General features: G+C 41.4%; 1 protein-coding gene across 3 annotated transcripts in view; it reads left to right on the top strand.

Moving 5' to 3' along the window:
- POLA1 (DNA polymerase alpha 1, catalytic subunit) overlaps positions 1-17,763 on the top strand; it is a 288,880-nt gene that overhangs the window by 25,232 nt on the left and 245,885 nt on the right. For 2 of the 3 annotated variants that reach the window (XM_041000145.1, XM_041000155.1), the window contains exons 11-18: positions 3,113-3,225; positions 4,004-4,120; positions 7,876-7,950; positions 8,812-8,950; positions 9,583-9,737; positions 13,022-13,106; positions 16,019-16,080; positions 17,501-17,590. In XM_041000145.1, coding sequence (XP_040856079.1) covers positions 3,113-3,225; positions 4,004-4,120; positions 7,876-7,950; positions 8,812-8,950; positions 9,583-9,737; positions 13,022-13,106; positions 16,019-16,080; positions 17,501-17,590 — 836 coding nt within the window. The remainder of the gene's footprint in view (positions 1-3,112; positions 3,226-4,003; positions 4,121-7,875; positions 7,951-8,811; positions 8,951-9,582; positions 9,738-13,021; positions 13,107-16,018; positions 16,081-17,500; positions 17,591-17,763) is intronic. The other variant, XM_041000162.1, reaches the window with a different exon arrangement.

The following is a 17,763-nucleotide window of genomic DNA, read 5'->3' as shown; positions in this document are numbered from 1 at the left end:
TGGGATACAAACTAGCTTCCCTACGGGATCCGGGAGGTTGCTGAAGGTCAGAGTATTAGGGAGCAGCAACCCCCTTTCTTGTCCTTTGGGAAGATGACGTTATCATTTCTGGGCTCCTGGTTGATCTTTGTGTTGCTAAATAGGTTTTCGTAGAGCAGGATCCAGAGCTGCACAACCCACTGTGGCAGACGCTCACCTCCTCTCATTGTTTAAATTTAGATTAAGATGAAAACCAGTTTGAAATGAACTTTTCAAGCTTATTCACATTTCCAGGGCTCAGTGGTCACCTGTGGCTAGTTGCTATCCTACTGGATGCTCCTAAGCAAACATTTCTGCCCTCACAGGCTTCTGGTGGTCAGGGCTGGCCTGCACTGATAGGGGTTGGAGGCTCACACTGCAGCACTGGAGCACAGCGGCATTTGCTAAGCAGCCAAGTTGTTTTTAATTTTATGTATGTTGATTGTACCATTAATTTCCTAAAAAAAAAAAGTTATTTGTTTATTTGAAAGGTAGAATTATAGAGAGTGAGAGGAAGGGGAGAGAGAGGCAAACGAAGAGGAAGAGAAGGAAGAGGAAAAGAAAGCAGAGACATTTTGCATCTGTTGGTTCACTCCCCAAATGACTGCAGTGGCTGAAGTTGAACTGATTCAAAGCTAACAGCCAGGAGCTTCCTCTGGGCCTCCCATGTGGATCCCAGGGCCCCAGTATTTGGGCCATCCTGCACCGTTTTCCCAGGGAGCTGGATCCGTGTCCATATAGGACGCTGACTTCGCCGGTGGCAGCTTAACCTGCTCCCGTGCTGGCCCCAGGGCAGCGATGTATGGTCCATGTTGTTGAACTCCTTGTACTGACTGTAGTCTCAGAGACCTTTTGGGTTTTTTTAAGATTTATTTGTTTTTATTGGAAAGTTAGATATACAGAGAGGAGAGACAGAAAGGAAGATCTTTTGTCTGTTGATTCACTCTCCAAGTGGCCGCAAAAGCTGGAGTTGTGCCGATCTGAAGCCAGGAGCCAGGAGCCAGGAGCCTCTTTTGTGTGTCCCACACGGGTGCAGGGTACCAAGACTTTGGGCTGTCCTTGCCTGCTTTCCCAGGCCACAAGCAGGGAGCTGGATGGGAAGTAGAGCCACCGGGATTAGAACCAGCGCCCATATGGGATTCTGGCATGTGGAAGAGGGGAACTTTGCACACTAGGCTACCATGCTGGGCCCACAGATAAACCTTTCCAACCAATGCTGGGAGATATTTTGCAATTCTCATTTTTTGGGGGTAGGAGGCTTTGAATGAACTGTTAATCTGTTACTGGCCTGTCATCCAAAAACTAAGATAGTGTGAAATTTCTAGATCTGGAGAAGGCCTTTGAGATCATCAAGTCTAGTTAGTTACTTAGGAGGAAACGAAGGCTTGGAAGGTCAGGCAGAGGGCCGCTGCGGCCGTCCCCTCCTCGGTCTGGTCTGCTGTGCTTGTGATGATTGTCAAGCTGCATCCCCTGCTCTGGCCCAGCTTTCTCTGCTTTTGATGCCAACGGCTTAAATAAGATAGCTAAAAAAAAAAAAGTTGAACAGTTTCATCGTGACAGCAGGTAATGAACACTGAGCTTTGGGGCAATCAATGCTGCTAATAAAAACGAAGTGCTCCCGAGGATCCTGTTATTGTCTGTCACTTTCTTACAGAGTCTAAGTCAGTCAGTTGTTGCTGAATGCTCCATAATTATGAAAAGAATCTAACTCTTCGCATATGGGAAGATATCCTGTCTTCATTATGACTTTTTCAAGGTTGAATAATCCTGACTGCACCTGGTTTCAGCTTGTAACTTTAGGGGGAGTGTAATCTTTGTTTACCATGATCTTTTTGTGGCAAATGAGGCATAAACAGTGTCAAATGTGTTGCATGAAATGTGGTATTAGTCTGACTGTAAAATGAGCTATTTGAATCTTTGAATCCCATATTAGGGCCTTTATTTTTCTTTTCATGGAATTTTGTTTTTCATCTTTAACTGTTGTAAGGATGACTTAATTTTCTGAGCGACTGTGATTTTTTTTTTCTTTTTTGCTTTTTTAATCATCCCCACAGTCCTCCCTTCCCTCTGCCTCCCCCGTCCTCCCCTCCCCGCTGAAAAGCACACAACTCTTGTAAGAATTTTAATCATTTGCAGAAATGAAAATTGCTAGTTGGTTTTATTTCTGCCAGGACAAGTGACAAAAGGAAATACCGATGAACTGTCCTATGAAACTGTGATAATTGACTTTTTGAGCATTAGCCCTTGCGTGTGCCAGGATTTTCATAGTATTTTGGATAAGCAGCTGTGTTGAGCAGCTCTGTTGATTACTGTTGTCTAATTCCTGGAGCCCCAGATTCTGCACAGTGATCCATCTCTTGGGTGGGGTATTAAGTCTTTGAAATCCTTTCTTGATGGCTGGTTTTCAAGTGCAGGGACCTGATGTCTCGAAAAGCATGTTTCCACTGTGTAGAATGCATGCCTAGGTATCTCAAATGAGTGCCTACTCACTTGACTTTGGAATCATTTGTTAAACTAAAATAGAAAGGAAAGGAGTTTTATGAATGCTACCTAGGCAGATATTCTAAGTAGCTGGTGTGGTGGTAAGAGTGGAAGAGGAGGAAATAGTAAAAGCCTGTTCCGAGACACTTACTATATGGAGTATAAGATGTGATTATGTTCTTCTCAGGTACAGTCTGTAGTGTTACAGAAAAATATACTGTGTTTATCCTGATAATGAATGCCAACTCTTATATGTGAACACAAATGCTGGACAAATTTAACTTCTAACATTCGTAAGTTCTCACAAGAGGCTTAAATATATGATGAGATTTCTTGGAGAATAGTTTGTTGTTTTGTTCATCCAACTAGTGGAATGTTTATGCCAAAGCAAGCATTATTCTATGCCCTGTCTTTCAGCAGTCATGGGTTGTACCCTTGTGGGAGTGTGGGGTGACGTCAGTGCTGAGGAAGCACTGGCTGGTTTTGGGCAGCAGAGGCAAGTGTGCTGTGAAGACAAGGATGTAAATAGGTGGAGGCAGTGGGTCTTTCATATTGCCCCTTTACTGTGACAGAATTGAAATGTTCTTTTTCTCATGGTTTTTCCTCCTTTTAGGTGTGGTATTTCTGTTTGGTAAAGTTTGGATTGAATCAGCCAAAACGCATGTGAGCTGCTGTGTTGTGGTGAAAAACATTGAGAGAACGCTGTATTTCCTTCCCCGTGAAATGGTAAAAGTCCTGATTATCCAGTGCTCAGTAGTTCTATATGTGGATCAGTTTGTGTTCTGCCACTGATCTTGACTTGAACCAGGATACGAAATTTCCAGAACTGATGCTCACTTTCTTAAAGATTGATACATTTATTTTGAAAGGCAGGATTATAAAAAGAAAGAGAGAGCGAGTGGGAGACCATCTTTCCATTGGCTCACCTCTCATATGGCCAGAATGGCCAGTGCTGTGCCAGGTTGAAGCCAGGAGCTCATAGCATGTTGTGTCTCCCATAGGGCTGCAGAACCCCAAGCACTTGGGCTGTCTTCCTTCCACTGCTTTCCCAGGCATGTTAGCAGGAGCCTGGAGTGAAAGTAGGGCAGCCGGAATTCAGAACAGTGCCCAGGGCTGTTGGCATTGCAGTTGGTGGTTTAATTTGCTATCCCACAGCCCTGGCCCCTGATGAAGGCTTACAGATTAATGATTGTCAGCAACTGCATTAGGATTGGAGAAGATTGGACAAATGGAAGTTAGTCTTTCATCTTGCTGGAATATACTGATGTTTGCGTTTTAGGGGGCATAGTGCTGTCTTTTCTTTCACCCCTCATTTTCATAATAATTATGTTTGATACTGTAAAGTGCTGTGTTAAATGTTTCAACGGGTGTGGATGGAAATTGACTAAATGTTTCAGTGAGTGTGAATGAAAATTGATTTAGACTTGTCTTTTTGGTGGTTGAGAAGATCTTGTGTACAAATAGTTTTTTTTGCCCCTCTATTCCCCTCTCCATGGGAGAACAGAAAATGGATCTAAACACAGAGAAAGAAACTGGAGTTTCAGTTACAATGAAGGACGTTTATGATGAATTTGATGAGAAAATAGCAACAAAATATAAAATCATGAAATTCAAATCTAAGGTATGTATTTGGTGATTTTTTTATCCTGCTCTATTGTTTGTTTTGATTTAGCAAGTGGTTACTGCGTATCTTCTTTGTGAAATACCGTCTACATTCATAAATATTAATATAAAAACTGTGTTATAGACTTTCTTTTTTAAGATTTATTTTATTTTATTTTATTGGAAAAGCAGATTTACAGAGAGAAGGAGAGATGAAAAGATCTTTCATCTGCTAGTTCACTTCCTAAGTGGCTGCAAGGGCTGGAGCTGAGCCAACCTAAAGTCAGGAGCTTCTTCTGGGTATCCCACATGGGTACAGGATTCCAAGGCTTTGGGCTGTCCTATTCTGCTTTCTCAGGCACAAGCAGGGAGCTGGATGGAAAATGGAGCAACTCGGACATGAACCAGTGCCCATCTGGGATTCTGGCTTATACAAGGCAAGAACTTTAGCCACAGAGCCATTGTGCTGGGTTCATAAACCTTTTTTTTCATGTGTTTATAAAATAATGTTTATTAATTTCAATACAAAGATAGCTAATCACATTAATGCTTGTAACAAGCATCAATACTTGTAACATTTTGTTCTCTTGAAACAAGAAATTGTTCTGATCTTGTTTATGTTTTTTCTATTGTTGGTTAGAAGTCTAAGTAAAGTTCTGTCTTTGAAAATCAGGGACTAGGATGCTGTATCAGATAGAATGAAAATCTTCTATTTATGTGACTCTGGTGATAAATTATCTTTTTTAATTTATTTTTTTATTATGTGACACAGTTTTATAGGTACTGGGATTCCCATCACCCCTCCCAAAACCCTCCCCCCCATGGTAGATTCCTCTACTGTGTTGCGTGACACAGTTCAGGTTCAGTTGAGATTCCTTCATTGCTAGCATATACCAAGCATTGTGATCCTCATATTATTGCCCAGATAAGTTCAACGGCTTTTTGGAGAGACCTTCTCTGGTCTGAAGGTGGAGCCAACAGAGTAAACCCAATCAATCAAAAGCCCCAACATTGACATTTCCCCATATAAGGTATATAACCGTTATAGGAAGGGTGAGCAGAGACATCTTCAGCACCCTGGAGAGGAGTACTTGCTCTGTGTCCTGCCTAACAAAGTATGTTTGAGTCCATGCTGACCAAGCTTTCCTTGTTCTCTGTCTATTCTAATGTGTGTGTGTTTGTGTGTGTGTGTGTGTGTGTGTGTGTTTGGAGGGGGGCTCTGGAGCAACCCTGACAGTCATTGCAGAGACGGTGGAAACCCAACGTTGGAACTATGTAAGGACAAGAGAAGGCTTCTCTCCTTAGTCCCGAAGGGAGTTTACTGTTCTTTTGGTTCTGAGGACCGCTCTGGGTTCCTGACTGTTGTTCCGACATCCTTGGATCCCCCGAGGAAGATTTCGGGCTTCTTTCATCCCGTGTAGTAGATCCAGTTTGGGAGGGATGCCCTCTGAGTTCGCAGGCTCCGAAGGTGTTCCAGTTCCCCGTGGTCTCTTTGGCAGTTGGGATGCAGTCCTTGGTGCCCGTATTGATAGTCCTTGGTGGGGATTATGGAGTCTCCAGGTGTGGGATACAGGCCTCTTCCTGTCCTCGTGCTCCACTCTGGGGTCGTGCCTGCTCTGTGCATATGTCTTCCTGTTGGTAGGTTGTCAGGATTGCTCTTAGTTCCCCCGTATGTCTTTGTAGTTTAAATGTTGATTATCTTGATTTCAGTAAAGTATTGATAGCTTTGGCAATAATTGTGGAGGTTGTAACCACAGTTAATTCTGACTGCTTGGATAATAAAGCAGCTGCTTGACCTCTTACGTCCCATATTCTAGTGTCTAGTTCTTGCCCTGGTGCTTTGGTTCTGATACAGCATCCTGCTAACACACCTGGCAGGAAGCAGATAAATGCCTAAGTGCTTGGGTTCTTGTCCTCCGTGGGAAAGACCCATAAGCAGTTCCTGACTCTTAATTTTGGTCTGGCGTACTGGTGTTGCCGGCCATTTGGAGGAGATCTCCTTGTGTGTCTCTGTCACTCTTTCCTTTCAAATTATTAATTAATTAATCAATTAATGTATGTTTTTCCTAACAACAGTTACTCCAATAGAGGGAAGGTTGATTTGAAGAAGGTATGGTCAAAAGTCTTGGCTGTTTGAGCTTTTAATTGTGCCTGATGGATAAGCTCTTAAAATTTCTAGTAGTTGGGGCCAGCATTGTGGCGTTGCCTCCTGCAACACCAGTATATCCCACATAGTGGCCAGTTTGTGTCCGGCTGTTCCCATCCGGCTTCCTCCTAATGGACTTGCGAAAGCAGTGGAGGATGGCCCCAGGACTTGGGCCCCTGCACCCATATAGGAGACCCAGATGGAGTTCTGGACTCCTGGCTTTTACTTGGCCTGGTTCTTACTGTGTGGCCATCTGGGGAGTGGATCAGCAGCTGGAAGATTCTCTCTTTGTCTCTGCAACTCTGTTTTTCAAACAAATGAAAAATGAATCTTAAAAAAAATTCTAGCAACAATGTGGTATGAGGATGAAGAGCCTAACTGCTTGTACTTCAGGTCCTAGTGTACTGCTTACTAGTGTGTGACCTTGAACATGTGCTGAGTACCTTTTTTTTTTTAAAAAAGATTTATTTATTTATTGGGAAGTCAGATATACAGAGAGGAGGAGGAGGAGAGAGAGAGGAAGATCTTCTGTCCGATGATTAACTCCGCAAGTGAGCACAACGGGCAATGCTATGCTGTTCCGAAGCCAGGATCCAGGAACTTCTTCCGGGTCTCCCACATGGGTGCAGGGTCCCAAAGCTTTGGGCTGTCCTCGACTGCCTTCCCAGGCCCCAAGCAGGGAGCTGGATGGGAAGTGGAGCTGCCGGGATTAGGACCGGCGCCCATATGGGATCCCGGGGCGTTCAAGGCGAGGACTTTAGCTGCTAGGCAACGCCGCCGGGCCCTGTGCTGAGTACCTTTGTGCGGTGTATTAATTTGAGAAGTGGGGCACTATCTATTTCAGGGATTGTTGGAGGTGTTAAATAAATCCATTATGGATGTTTAGAACAGTTCCTTGTCATATAACCAGTGCTCAGTAAATAAAGCTGTAGTTATAATGCTAATTATTTTATTAGTCTAGGAAGGTGAAATTGCTTAGTATAAAATATTAGCAGGTGATAATAATGTATTGACTTTGACAAAATATTTATTTTATGACTTGTGTTGAAAGCAAGGATTTCTTGCCTGGCATGATAGCCTAGTGGCTAAATCCTCACCTTGCCTGTGCTGGGATCCCATGTGGGTACTAGTTAGTATTGTGGCTGCTGCACTTACAATCTGGCTCCCTGCTTGTGCCTCGGAAAGCAGTCAAGGACAGCCCAAAGCCGTGGGACCCTGCACCCATGTGGGAGACCCAGAAGTTGTTCCTGGCTCCTGGCTTCAGATTGGCTCAGCTTCAGCCGTTGTGGTCACTTGGGGGAGTGACCAGCAGATGAAAGATCATTCTCTATGTCTTTCTCTCTCTCTCTAAATCTGCCTTTCCAATACAAATAAATAAATCTTAAAGTAAAATTAAAAGAAAGTAAAGATTTCTAAGTTTTCTCTGTCCCAGAGAAGTACTTGCAGTGTTTTAATGGAGACTAACGCAGGAGAAAGGGCACCTTTTTGGCTTTATTTCCTGTGTGTTCTATAAGAATACTGGATTCCTGATAATTAAACATAGCATACATACTGTATATGTAATCTTCATCAGTGTAATTTGTGGGAAGCTTTTGTGCTAATGATTTTTAAAATGTCTGTTTTCCCAGATAGTAGAAAAGAATTATGCTTTTGAAGTACCTGATGTTCCAGAAAAGTCTGAGTACTTAGAAGTCAGATACTCGGTAAGTCAAACAAAGAAAATTATTGGGTTTTGATTGAGAATGACGTTTTTCTATTTTTGAACTTTCAGCTGGCTTTCAGTTAGCAGTGTGGTCAGGGTTGTTCAGTCCCATAGTTCACTGAGGTTGGACAGGTGCAGTAATGAATAATTGAAATGGATAGAATGAATTATGCAGTCTGTCGTTTATACTGCTTTTCTCTGCGTTCAAGTATGCATCTTAAAATCGATTGAAACTGCATTACTGTTTGTCAAGTGGAATGAATGTCACATGATGAAGTTGGACATCATTAGGATGTTGAAGTGGCTCTTGTGAGCAGTGCAAAGGTGAGAGCGGAGTGTTGGTAGCGGTGCTATGCCGCTCTTGCTCTGTGACACGCAAGGTCATTGCCGTGGGATGCTCATTGACTGCAGCTTAATCTTCGTTTACCTCTCTTCTAGTGTTGCTCCCACGATGTTGGGAAAACAAAACTTTTAAGAAGTAGTTCTACAGTAATGAAAAGTGCCATGGGAACATTTTCAATAAATCTCACTGTATTGCGTTCATTCTTTGAATGGGGTTGTACTTTGCTATTCTGTATCAGTAAGGCCTGCACAGCACTGGACAGAAATGCTGTTCTGGGGAGCTTCTGGGCCTATTTTTCTTCTAATGGATGTCATCAAGATGCATTATTTTGTCGTTGTGAATTGTTTTTGTTTCCTGCTGTGAATTGTTTTGGACTTCATTTGTGGCAAATTGTGTTACATATATATGAAAGGGGTTGCTTTTGGTGCTTCAGAGAGAGGCTTTTGTTTATTTCAAAGATAGACTTTGGAAAGTTTGAAGTAATAGTTTTAAACAAAAGATTTTTTTTCCCCTTTTCAGGCTGAATTGCCACAGCTTCCTCAAGATTTGAAAGGAGAAACTTTCTCTCATGTATTTGGGACCAATACATCCAGCTTAGAGCTATTCTTGATGAACAGAAAGATCAAAGGACCTTGTTGGCTTGAAGTAAAAAATCCACGTAAGGAAAATGTGAACTCTGAATCTTAAGCGGTTTCCTCATAGTAGTGATTTTTAAAGGAAGACTTAAAGTCGATGTATTTATTTTGATGTGTCTCATTCGTTTTGAGTGTGTTTCTTCAAGGTTCTCCTTGCACGGGTGTAGGGTGAGTGCTTGGAATCACTTATGAAACACCTGGCAGTTCAGTCTGTAGCAGGCCATAGTTAGCCTAGGCAGTTGTTCGGGGTGCACGTCTCCTTGTGCTTTTGTTTGCATCTGCTTCTGACATAGCTGATTTGGAGAATGAGCCAGCGTGGGTGACAACCAGTTAGATGTCTGTCCCCTAATGTTTTTCAGTATTTACAACTGTCATAATGTATTTTGTCTTCATGAGTCTTTAAAAAGTTTAAGACACTGTTGTGGCTCTGTAAAAGCCCACTTTGGAACCTTGAGACTCTGATGAAAGCTATGGACCTTTTTCTCAGAAACGTACATGTGAGGGTTTGCATGCTATTCAATAGTGGGGATTGTTTTTATTAGATGCTATAGTATTTTATTTTATTAGATACAGAATTGAATGGCTCAGTTAATCACAGATTTCTTAATTACAATAGTTTTCTTTCTCAGTAAGTGTCTGTTTTATCCCCTTTCAGAACTCTTGAATCAGCCAGTCAGTTGGTGCAAAGTTGAGGCAATGACACTGAAACCAGACCTGGTGAATGTAGTTAAAGATGTCAGTCCTCCTCCGCTTGTAGTGATGTCGTTCAGCATGAAGATTATGCAGAATGCAAAGAATCATCAAAATGAGGTAAGGGAATATGGTGGATTTTCTGTCTGCCTCAGATGTAATTTTTGCCAAGAGGAACAAATACCTGATTCATCACCAGATTCCGTGTTGGAGTTTTGTTTTAAGTGCTTGTGTCACTGTACTTGTTTTTATTTTGCTGAGCTTGAAATGGACACAGGGAGAATATAGAATGAATTGTCTGTTCCAGTCACTCATATTCAGCAGGAATTAAGTCTCTGTCACACATGCTTAAACCCCTGCTGTTTTTTTCTTTTTTTAACCCCTTGGAATATTTTTTGAAAATGTATTTATTTGAAAGGCAGAGTTGCAGAAAGAGAGCGAGAGAAAGAGGAAGAGACAAAGTTCTTCATGCCCTGGTTCTCCCTAAATGGTCGCAATGCCCAGGACTGGGCCAGGCCAAAGCCGGGAGCTTACGTCAGACACCTAAGTGACAGAGGCCCAAGCACTTGAGTTATCTTTGACTGCTTTCCCAGGTACATTAGCAGGGAGCTGGGTTGGAAGAAACATCTTGGAATATAGTATTTATTTATTTATTTTTAAAAATATTTTATTTGAAAGGTAATAAAAGGGAGCTAGAGATAGAATCTTTCATCCCTTCCTTTACTCTCCAAATGGCTCCAATAATCAGGGCTTTCACAGGCCGAACCAGGAGTCAGAAGCTTCGTCTGGGTCTCTCACGAACGTGTAGGGTCTCCTACTGGGGCCATCTTTCTCTTGTCCAGGCACAATATCAAGAGAGCTGGATTGGAAGTAGAATAACTGGGACTCAAACTGGTGCCCATTTGTCATGCTGGTGTCAGGGGCAGCAGCTTAGCGTGCTATGCCACAACACCAGCCCTGAAGTATTTTAGCTTCATGCGTTATGTCATTTTACTCCTCTGGATTGATATGTGTCTCAAAACATCTGCCCTTTCGCCAGATAATGCTAGAGAGCTTCAAACAGTTTGTGGAAAATGGGATTAGAAGCTAAGTTTATTTTTTTTTATTTTTGAAATCTGGGGAGTAGAGGTCTTCAAAAAATTCATGAAATATATGTTAGGAAAAAGGCTCTGCATAGATTTCGAATTTTTTGTACCAAAATGATTGTTGAATTCAATCTTTCCACAAACTTTCTGAAGTTCCCGCATACATGAGCGTACCTGCTAACATTAACAATGTCTCCTTGTTGTAATCTAACATTCTCAGTCTGTAATTACATGGCTCCATCTTGCAGTGTCTTTTAATTGTTGGTTTCTTTGAATCGGCTTTCATGTAAGGTTCAGTGATGATGTTTTATCTTTGTAAACTTCATATATTTTTTTATAATTTTTGTTTCTTGAATGCCTCTTAAATGGGGAAATCTTACTACACTCTATAGTTCCTTTCTTTGAATAATTAAAGATCACTTTTGCTTATCATAAAATGTCCCATTTTCTTTCTTTCTTTCTTTCTTTTTTTTTTTTGTTTGCATTATTGTCAGGTCAAACAGTGGCCTGTGGGCCAAAGCTAGCCCACCACCTGTTTTTGTAAATAAAGTTCCACTGGAACACACCGTATCTACAGCTGCTTTTTCACTAGGGTGGCAGCCTCAAGTGGTCATAATGGAGACCATATGGCCTGCAGTGGTTAGAATATTTACTCTCTTCCTTTTAGTTAAAAAAATACACTGGCCTTTGCTCTTTTCTTCATGTTCCAGTGTTTTGTAAGTTTGATTCAGGTTGAACTGTTTTAGGCAAAATACTTGCTATAGGTAATGCATTTTACTTCGTACTGCATCATATCAGAGAAAACAGTGTCTAATTAAATTGCTATTCATGAGGCTGTGAAGGGTTCAAATGATGGGGACCATTATATATTTCTCCATCAACTTTTCATCTAATGTGATGGCTTTTCTTTATTTTTTCTTAAACTTTGGTATTATGGCTGTTGGGGACTGGATAATTCTTGGTTTGGGGGCACCATGCTGTAATGTTGTGAGGCATTTAGCAGTATTCCTAGCTCCTGCCTGTTGGGTTCCATCTTCCTGCTTGCAGCGACTGGAAATGTTCTCCAGACATAGCCAGATATTGCTGGGGTGGGGGTTTGGGAATAAAATCTATTCAAGATATGGCAGAAGGACTCAGGAAACAACCTCTGATCAAACAAGTATTCCAAGAAAAACTGAAACAGAGACACATCAAATGCATGTGTAAATAATACTGTCAGTAATAGTTCACAGCCATCACATGTGAGGGGAGCTAGGGAACCAACAATTACTTTGAGAATTGGTTAATAAAGGGAGCATTTGTCCTGAGTTTTCTGTAATCCAATAATTGATGGAGAAGGTTTCCAGCTAATAAATGATGATGGGAAAATAGAGTATTAGTTTTTTCAGGCACCAATGAAATATGAAATCTAGGCTAATGCACACCAGTGGCTGCTGCCTCAGTGGAATAGTGATAGACACTGCCTTTGCCTTCCGAGCAGGGTGATCAGCAACACCTCTAAAGTATTGCCACAAAGTTGAGCCTGGGCCTGTTCAAGGCTTTACATCTGGATTTATAGGCAGTACAGAGTAGAAAGCACAGGGTTGAATGCTACTGTAAGGCTTTAAGCCGTGGAATCCGTCATCCGAGCCTTTTGGTAACAGTGACCCGGTTTTTCAACAGATACACATTTCAGGGAATTAATAGGTGGGACAGGATTGTACTTTAGTTTTTCATGTTAGCCATTTGTAAAGTGTGGTCTTTATTTGGTAAATTAAATACAGACAGTTTGGGAAACATGAACATTTAAACCCTGTTTGGGCATTTAATGATGTTAAGGAGTTGCTACTTGTTATGCTAACAGTTTTTAAAGTCCTGTCTTTTGGAGGGATTTTTCTCGATCGTGAGGTTTTTGGTAATGTCTGTGACAGTTTTGGTTGTCACAGCCTGGCGACTGGAGTATGGTAGTACTAGCTTCTGATTGGTAGAGGCTAGTAAACAGTGCATAGGATGGCCTCACAGCAAAGATGATTAGGTCCAAAATATCACTAGTGCCAAGCCAGAAAACCACTGTTTAATTTATGCATGCTAAAATATTTCCTGATAAAATTACATATCTAGATTTTGCTTCATGACGCTCTGTGGGGACACTGGAAATGGGTTTGGCTGTAGACTAGTTGAGAGTTGAGACTTGATGATGGTAAATGGGAATACATTTTATTTTTCTGTAATTTGCATAACTACTCACATAGAAAGTATCTTGGTGGTGGCTTGGGGGAGCAAGCCGACTATACCGGAGCCTTTTGCTTAGTGATCCCTTTTTTCTGGCTTCCTTTGCAGATAATTGCCGTGGCAGCTTTGGTGCATCATAGTTTTGCACTGGACAAGGCCCCCCCACAGCCTCCTTTCCAGTCACACTTCTGTGGTAGGTATTTCTGAAAACTGCTTCACTTCACTAACAGCTTAATTTTTCTATGTTTAACCAGTAATTTGTTTTTTAAAAATTGTACTCTAGAATAGTTCATTCATATTATTTATTACAGGAGGTTTTTTTTTTCAGTTGTGGAAACTAAGTTGTGTTGTATTGGTTGTCTCCACTTTTGCTAGTTTATCTTCTAGGAGCACAATTCTGGATGTAGTTTTGTATTATTCTGTTATTCCAGAGGTTCTTGTGGGGCTGAGTAGTTTGTTTCTTTTTTTTTTTTCCTCAATATAGCAAAAGTTACGCTTTGATGATTTTCTTATGTCATTCTAAAAACTCATTTAAGAGCTTGACCAAAGGTTTCCTTGTGAAGAGGCAACATGCTGAGGAATAAAAAAAAATGCATGTTTTCTTAGGTGGGATCTCTTCAGAAAGTTTATGGGAAGTATGTACTTTGAAAATATAACGCATGGTTTCATAATTTTTTCTAGCAGAATGATCTGTTTGTTTTTTCCTTAAGGTTTCTTTATTTACTTGAAAGGCAAAGTTACACAGAGAGCAATTGCGTATTTGCTGCTTCACTCTCTAAATGGCTGCAGTGCTGGAAATGGGCTAGTCTGAGGCCCGGAGCCTGGAGCCTGGTTTTGGGTCTCCAGTAGGTGTCCAGGTGCCCATGGGTGGGACCCATGTAATTTGGGCCATCATCTGCTTCCAGGCAGTTAGCAGGGAGTCAGATTGGAAGTTGAGCACCTGCCATGTGGAACTTGAACCAGTGTCCATAAGGAATGCCAGCAGTGCAGGCAATGGATTTATGTCGTGCCCTGCAGCGACACTAAAATGACGAGGAATCTCGAGGGCCTGGAACCTCCACCACAACCGGCACACACACACTGAACGAACACTGAACGAACACACGAACAAGAAAGGAGAGACAAACAAAAAGGGGTTTATTGCCGAAAAATGGGCTGCTTATATACAGTTCTCCACCAATCACTTCTCCCTGTAGCTCCATTTGGTGCTACCTGATAGGCCGGTAGCAATGACATAATCGCTAGTCTATCCCTGTGACTTCCTGTTTACCTGCTGGCGGGACAAGTCCCGCCTCCTGGCCCTGGGCCAGCCGCCATCTTGCGGTGCCCCCTCATACAAGTGGGACGGGCTTCCAGTGCACCACTCCCCACGGATTTACTCTCTGCACTCTAGCGTCTACCCGCATCAAGGAAAATCTTGACATACTCTTTAACAGCTTTGTCAGTAAACGAACATTTTAAATACTGGTGGTGGTGGGAGGGCAAGAAGAATGCTGTTGCTGTGTTAGGTAGGTTTTCTGAGGTCTTTTCCAGCCCAAAATTAGAGATTAACTTTTGTAGCTTCTCTTGTTTGATTTCATGGGTGTTAGGAACACAGAACAAAAATGATGATGAGGGGTGGAATCGGAATCTCGGACTCTGTGGAGTTGTACCATAGAATTCAAAATTCAAAATAATAATAAAATTGCTGATGAGAATAATTCGGAAAATGCTTACAAGGGAGCAGTCAGTTCATTTCAACTTAAGTATATTTATCTCCTCGGTGCCCTTACAAACAGCTGTTACGCATGGTGAGGGCACTTGGGTCATCTTTAAAAGCTTTTTGAGCTTTGAATAAGTTGTACCAAGTTCCTCCGGTGCTTGCTGCTTGAGGCTTTGTTGGTAAGGGAGTTTTCCTTTGAGCCACTTCTCCATTTTGACTTCAGAAGAGAGAGATACCGCCCATTTGCGGGATCACTCCCCAAAGCTGTGGAGACGGCTAGAGCTGTGCTAGTCCAAAGCTGGGAGCTTCCTGCAGATGGGGGGCCATCAGAAGTGGAATAGCCAAGACACAAATTTGCACCCATATGGGATGATAGTGCTGCAGATGAAGGATTTGCATGCTACGCCACTACTCAGGCCCCATCTTTTTTTTTTTTTTAAGATTTTTTTTTTTTCTATTGAAAACTCAGATATACAGAGAGGAGGAGAGAGATAGATGATCTTCCATCCACTGATTCACTCCCCAAGTGGCTGCAATGGCCAAACAGCTGGAGTTGAGCCGATCCAAAACCAGGAGCCAGGAGCTTCTTCCAGGTCCTCCACACATGTGCAGAATCCCAAGGCTTTGGGTCATCCTCGACTGCTTTCTCAGGCCACAAGCAGGGAACTGGATGGGAAGCGGTCCCGCCAGGATTAGAACCAGTGCCCATATGGGATCCTGCATGTGCAAGGCGAGGACTTTAGCTAGTAGACTACTATGCTGAGCCCCAAAGCAGCTTTTCCAAAAGATTAATATGGAAGAGTTAGAGACAGAACGAGACATCTTCCATCTGTTGGTTCACCCCTCAAGGTGGCCACTACAGTGAGGGGTGCATCAGGCAAAAGACTGGAGCTTTTCTGATTGACTACATGGGTGCCAAGAGTGCAAACAGTTGGCCATTTCCCCTTGTTTTTCCCAGGCACAATGGCAATAGGGAGGTGGACCTGAAGTGAAACAGCTGGGAGAGGAACTGACAGCCATGTGGGATGCTGGCACCATAGTTAGTGGCTTTATCCACTGTGTTAAAGCACTGTCTCCAATCAGAGCCATTGAAACAGTTGTAGGTTCTTAGATGTAGTGTGCTTGGGCATTCTTTTGAAGTTCAATATGGCCAGTGGGAATACTTCATTTGAGAGGATTTATTTTCAGTTCATTTTGTCTTTTTACTTTATTACTGTTGTTATTCCAGGGACAGCAGAAATGTTAATTACTGTGTGTTAAGAGCTCAGTTGGTGCCCTTTTGATTTTCATCACAATGCCCTGGGGAAGACTGCTTTATTGACACTTCTACAACATTAGGTATACTTGTATTTGAAATTGAGAGCTAAGATGCATGTTAGAATCATTATTTTTCCTTCTTACAGTTGTGTCTAAACCAAAGGACTGTATATTTCCATATGCTTTTGATGAAGTCATTAAGGAAAAGGTAAATAACTTACTATTTTCATCTTAAATATGAAACATCTATTTGTAAAGAAGAAAAGGAGGGTGGTGTAAACTAGTGGGAACAGATTATTATATATGTTCTTCTAGATTGGACTATAACATTAGCTCATCAAAAATGTAGAAGTGGAATGCTAGAAACATTATTTAGCCTTGTGTAAGTGTTTCACTACCTGAAAACAGTGGGATTCTACACTGCTTTAGTAGATGCTTAGGTACACGCTCTTAGTTAGCTTGTTTGGAAGCTTTTCCCAAAAGCATGATCACATAATTGCTTTGGGAAAACTGTTAAATAGACCCCTCCCCACACTGGAGTGAAATTGGCAGTACCACAAATGTTAAAGCATCCTACACTGGCAAGGTTGACATAGACTGGCTGAAATTCATGAGTGACTGCTAAGCTCTCAGTATGCTCCAGGAAGTGCTTTTCATGAATGCTTAATAAGTAAGAAAAAGGAGAAGGGAATGATATGTGGGCAGTTTTTCAAGAGATAAGTTTTCAATCTAAAGAATTTTTTTTGGATAGTGTGTTGTATTTTCTATAATGTAATGGTATTTATAAATTTGTAGGTTTGATTTGGTTTTTAATGTCCTCACTTGAGAAAATTAAAAGTGAGCAATCTTGTCAGGTTCCACCGATTTCATTTTAAATTGGCTTGAGAAGTCCAATACTTCAGGGGAGACTATTAGTTTTGTTCATGATTTGTGAAATGTTCTGAGTTGGAAAATGCCATTGTAGTAAAACTGGCACTTTTACAAACCGTGCTAGTAGAAAATATACAGCTATTGGCTTCCATTTTAAAAGATTTTTTTTTTAAAAATAAGAGTGGTTCTTTTGAATGCCTAATTTATATTCAGCATTCTAAGTAGAGGCCTTTTATGTAAAGATGGGTTTCATTTATACCTAAAACACTTGTAATTCTTAAATATGTGTTTGTTTTTAGTCTGATTTTTATTTTTTTATTTTTTTTCTTACACTACTATTTGAGCTTATTTTATACAATCCTTGAGATTTCTTTGCATGGTAAATACATAAACAGTGAATCTACCAGGGATTATATAGGAAAATAACTACTGCTGTTTGATAGGTACTCTGGTTTGTGTGCTCTGAAATGTGTCCAGATGCACAAAAATGTCCCTGTGGAGGGACGTGTCTGCACTTGATGCTGCTCAGCACTTCCAATTTCCCTTTATTCAATAGATGCGTATTATTAGAATGAGCTCCTCAGAGACTTGGTGCAATTATTACTGGAAAACCTAGACTCAGAAATTCCATTGCTTAGATTTAGTTTTGAAGTGGATGGTTTCTATTAACCCTAAGAAGTCTCTTCTTGGTTGAGCAACAAACCGATGTGCAGTACTTGAGAGTGAAGTCAGTGACTGGGATGTTTTTCATCTAACAGAATGTGAAGGTTGAGGTTGCTGCAACAGAAAGAACACTGCTAGGCTTTTTCCTCGCCAAAGTTCACAAGATTGATCCTGATATCATCGTGGTGAGTATGTGCTTGATCATGTCAAGGCAAAGCTTTTCGTTCCTGCATTTCCTTCAGTGTGACTTTGTTGGTACTTTTGAGCAGGAGAGAATTTTCAGAGTGAAATGACCATTTGGAGTTGCTGTGCTTTTGATGAATGGGGGAAGTGTAAATATAAAGCATATAAGTTAGTG

The sequence above is a fragment of the Ochotona curzoniae genome, unplaced genomic scaffold (assembly GCF_017591425.1).
Source record: "Ochotona curzoniae isolate NIBS_2020 unplaced genomic scaffold, NIBS_Ocur_1.0 contig_1274, whole genome shotgun sequence".
NCBI classification, from domain to species: Eukaryota; Metazoa; Chordata; class Mammalia; order Lagomorpha; family Ochotonidae; genus Ochotona; species Ochotona curzoniae.
The sequence above is the reverse complement of the archived record's forward strand: the minus strand, read 5'-3'. Positions and strand labels throughout refer to the sequence as shown.